Source organism: Etheostoma cragini, unplaced genomic scaffold (assembly GCF_013103735.1).
Source record: "Etheostoma cragini isolate CJK2018 unplaced genomic scaffold, CSU_Ecrag_1.0 ScbMSFa_11, whole genome shotgun sequence".
In the NCBI taxonomy this organism is placed as follows: Eukaryota; Metazoa; Chordata; class Actinopteri; order Perciformes; family Percidae; genus Etheostoma; species Etheostoma cragini.
In genome coordinates, this window is record NW_023265118.1 from 1,516 (window position 1) to 4,922 (window position 3,407).

A 3,407-nucleotide genomic window follows, 5' to 3' on the forward strand; every position below is an offset into this window, starting at 1 on the left:
TGCAGGGGGGGGGGGACTCCTTAAAGCTGCATTATATCTGATCATCATTTAGTCACATGACCTATTTTAAAAGTTATTTTTAGAAGCGGTAATCAGAAAAAATGCCAGCAACACCCTGTTGCTGGGGGCAGTGGGGGGGGGCAGTCTGTGTCTCTCTGTTGCTATGGCAGCATGATGGGAGTGTCTGAGAACATGGACATGATGGAGTCCGTCTCCCCCGCCCTCTTTGCCCGCTGCTCTGCTTCTAACAGTAACCCTGGACCCAAATGTCCCCCCGGCCCCGCCCTGATTTTGCCGTTCTGCTGCTCTTTGATTGGCTCCAGGAACACCACATGCTTGTTGGTACTGACCTTGCGTCCGGGGCCTTCAGTGGTTGCCGGCGGGGTCGGGGTGAGGATGGAGGATTGGGCGCTCCCGGCCCCGGCCTCGTTCCCCTGGCTCGCCGGGGCCGGGGCTTTGCGGCACGGCGGGCAGGGACACGGTGTCAGGTACAGGTACATGAGCACCAGCACCAGGCTCACCACGCAGCCGAGCAGGGTGGTGAACCCGGTGTTGAACGGCTCGTGGTGCTCGCCGTCGTGGTGCAGCAGCACCGTCACGTTGACCTCTCGCGTCTCGTTGCGTCGCTGATCCCGATCCAACGACATGCACCAGTAGATCCCGCCGTCCTCGGCACGGGCCGCTGCGATCGCCAAGCTGCCGTTGCCGTACATCTTCAGGGAGCCGTTGTTTCCCGGTGGCGCCACGTACTCCTGGTTCGGCGACACCCAGAGGAACGTCACGCGTTCTCCGACCAGACTCGTGAGGCAGTGCAGCAGCAGTCGCCTCCCGACCTTCACGGACACGCTGCCCTCCTGCGTCTTCAGCCCCGGACTCGTCCCGGTCAAGTTGCATTTCTCAAAGTAGCGTCCATGTTGGAAGAAGCGCACCGTCCCTCTCTGGATCCCGTACACCAGACAGGTGTACTCTTGTCGGAAGTCTGTCACAGAGGCAAAGCCTCGCCGTTCCCAGTGCCTGAAGAGTCCGTACATGGCGCACTCGCACAACAGCGAGTTGTTGTGAAGGTAGAGTCCTTGCTGCAGGGACAGGGGTAAGTTGGATATGTCCTCCAGGGGCAGCTTGGGCAGGCGGTTGGAGGACAGGTCGAGCATGGACAGGTGAGGGTGGCTGTGCTCCTGGAAGGAAAAGAAAGGGAAGTCTGTGAGGCGGTTGTGACTGAGGTAGGCCTTCCGGAGGCTGCCCAGTCCCGCTAGAGCCCTGCTCTCCACGTGGGCTAAGCGGTTGTTGAACAGCAGCAGTTCCTCCAATCCTGGCATGTCGAGGAAAAAATGCCGCTCCAGGACACAGAGCTGATTGGACGACAGGTCCAGGTGTCGCAGCAGAGTCCCAGAGGTGTTTCGAAACGCCCCCGGGTGAATGGTAGTCAGCTGGTTGTGTGCTATACGTAGTGTCTCCAATCGAGAGAGTCCCTGAAAGCCGCCGGCGTCGAGCTGCGCGATGCGGTTGTGGCTGAGATCCAGAGTGACGACGGAGACGGGCATGTTCGCAGGGATGTGATCTAGACCGGCGGCCGTGCAGCTGAGGATGTCCGAGGCGCAGAGGCATCCGCCCGCCTGCGAGGAGCCCGGAGACAGACAGATGGCGGTCTGGAGCGGACGCAGCTGGAGACAGACTAACAGCACAACAACAGACCAGCGTGACCGAGATGCTGCGGGGACCTGGAACCCCACACCCGGCATGAAACCACCAACATGCAACATGGTGCCAGCTTATATCTCTGGTTCTAGACCCGTCTTATAGCTCTGGTTCTAGACCCAGTTTATATCTCTGGTTCTAGACGCGTCTTATAGCTCTGGTTCTAGACCCAGTTTATATCTCTGGTTCTAGACGCAGTTTATATATCTGGTTCTAGACCTGGCTTATAGCTCTGATTCTAGAGCTGGCTTATATCTCTGATTCTAGACCTGGCTTGGAGCTCTGGTTCTAGACCCAGTTTATATCTCTGGTTCTAGATCCGGCTTATATCTCTGGTTCTAGACCCGTCTTATATCTCTGGTTCTAGACCTGGCTTATATCTCTGGTTCTAGACCGGGCTTATATCTCTGGTTCTAGACCCGTCTTATATCTCTGGTTCTAGACCTGGCTCATATCTCTGGTTCAAGACCCGTCTTAGATCTCTGTTTCAGACCTGGCTTATATTTCTGGTTCTAAACCTGGCTTATATCTCTCGTTCTTGACCCGGTTTATATGTCTGGTTCTAGACCCGGATTATATCTCTGGTTCCAGACCTTATATCTCTGTTTCTTGACCTTATGTCTCTGGTTCTAGAAGTAGACCCGGCTTATGACTCTCTTACTCTTCGCTACGCAACTTTTCCATCCTTCATGATTTCATGGTTGATTAATGCTCGATGATAGATTGTGGATTACAGTTTCCTAAAGCCGAACCAGAGAGGGAAGAGGTCTGGCTGAAAATCTTATCTTGAGGAAATCTTAATTCCTATTTAGGGCTTCAACTATCGATTATTTTAACAGTGGATCAGAGTTTCCCTAAAAGCCCAAGACCATGTCCTCAAATGTCTCGTTGTGTCCACAACTCCAAGATGTTAAGTTATTCTCTTGGAGAAGAAACTAGAACGTCTGTCACATTTAACGAGCTGCAGCCGGAGAACAAAGTCATGGTTTTACATAAAAAAAAGACTCAAACTAATGAAGCAATCTCCAGATATCTGGCAGCTGTCTGAGTAGTTAACCCTCGCAGCTCTGCTGCCAGAGTCCTCTCATTGTGACGGAGTATACGGAGAGACTGACACCAGGTTTTTATCTGCTGTCCCCCTTGCAGGTGTGTGTTTCTGGGTCAAAGATTTAAATGTCTCGTCATGTCAACACTCGGCTAACACACAAAGCTCATCTGCATTCAGCTACGTGGCACAACAACATCACCGCTCGCTGGTCTCTCTACGCCTCCAGCCCGCGCTCCGGCCCCCGCTTAATGGTAACCATCCGGGGGGGGGCCCAGCAGAAAGATAAGACCCTGGGTTGGAAGTCCAGGTCCAGGAGCCGGATGCTCCCTGCTCTGTGCTCAGCAGATGGAAGAAGAAATCAGTGTCAGAGTTTCAAAGATGATTATGATGTCTGAGTTTGTCGTCCATGTGTGAGAAGAAGAAGAAGAAGAAAGAGAAGACGCAGGTGTTGAAATGTCCTCCCGTGTCCTGCGTCCTATCCCGTCCAGAGGAGACAACGTGCATGACGTCCCGGGTCCTTTTTATCCCATACCTGCCCCGCTGTTCCCCCAACACTCAGTCCTCTCCGGGTGCTTTATCTCTGCGTCCTCGTCCCAGCCTCATGTGGACCTGGATCTGGTTTTGCAGAGACGTAAACAAGCCGGGCTCCAGTCCCCCCCCCCCT

The 3,407-nt window shown here is 54.0% G+C and overlaps 1 protein-coding gene across 1 annotated transcript; it reads right to left on the reverse strand.

Moving 5' to 3' along the window:
• Positions 1–145: 145 nt before the first annotated feature.
• On the reverse strand, positions 146–2,295 carry LOC117939782 (amphoterin-induced protein 3-like). Its single transcript, XM_034865235.1, has one exon. The coding sequence runs from the start codon at positions 1,758–1,760 to the stop codon at positions 162–164; it is 1,599 nt and encodes a 532-aa protein (XP_034721126.1). The 5' UTR covers positions 1,761–2,295; the 3' UTR covers positions 146–161.
• Between the last annotated feature and the right edge of the window lie 1,112 nt (positions 2,296–3,407).

What these genes read in the sequence shown, in the direction of transcription:
- LOC117939782 (XM_034865235.1), bottom strand. Translation starts at nt 1,760, where the DNA reads ATGTTGCATGTTGGTGGTTTCATGCCGGGTGTGGGGTTCCAGGTCCCC.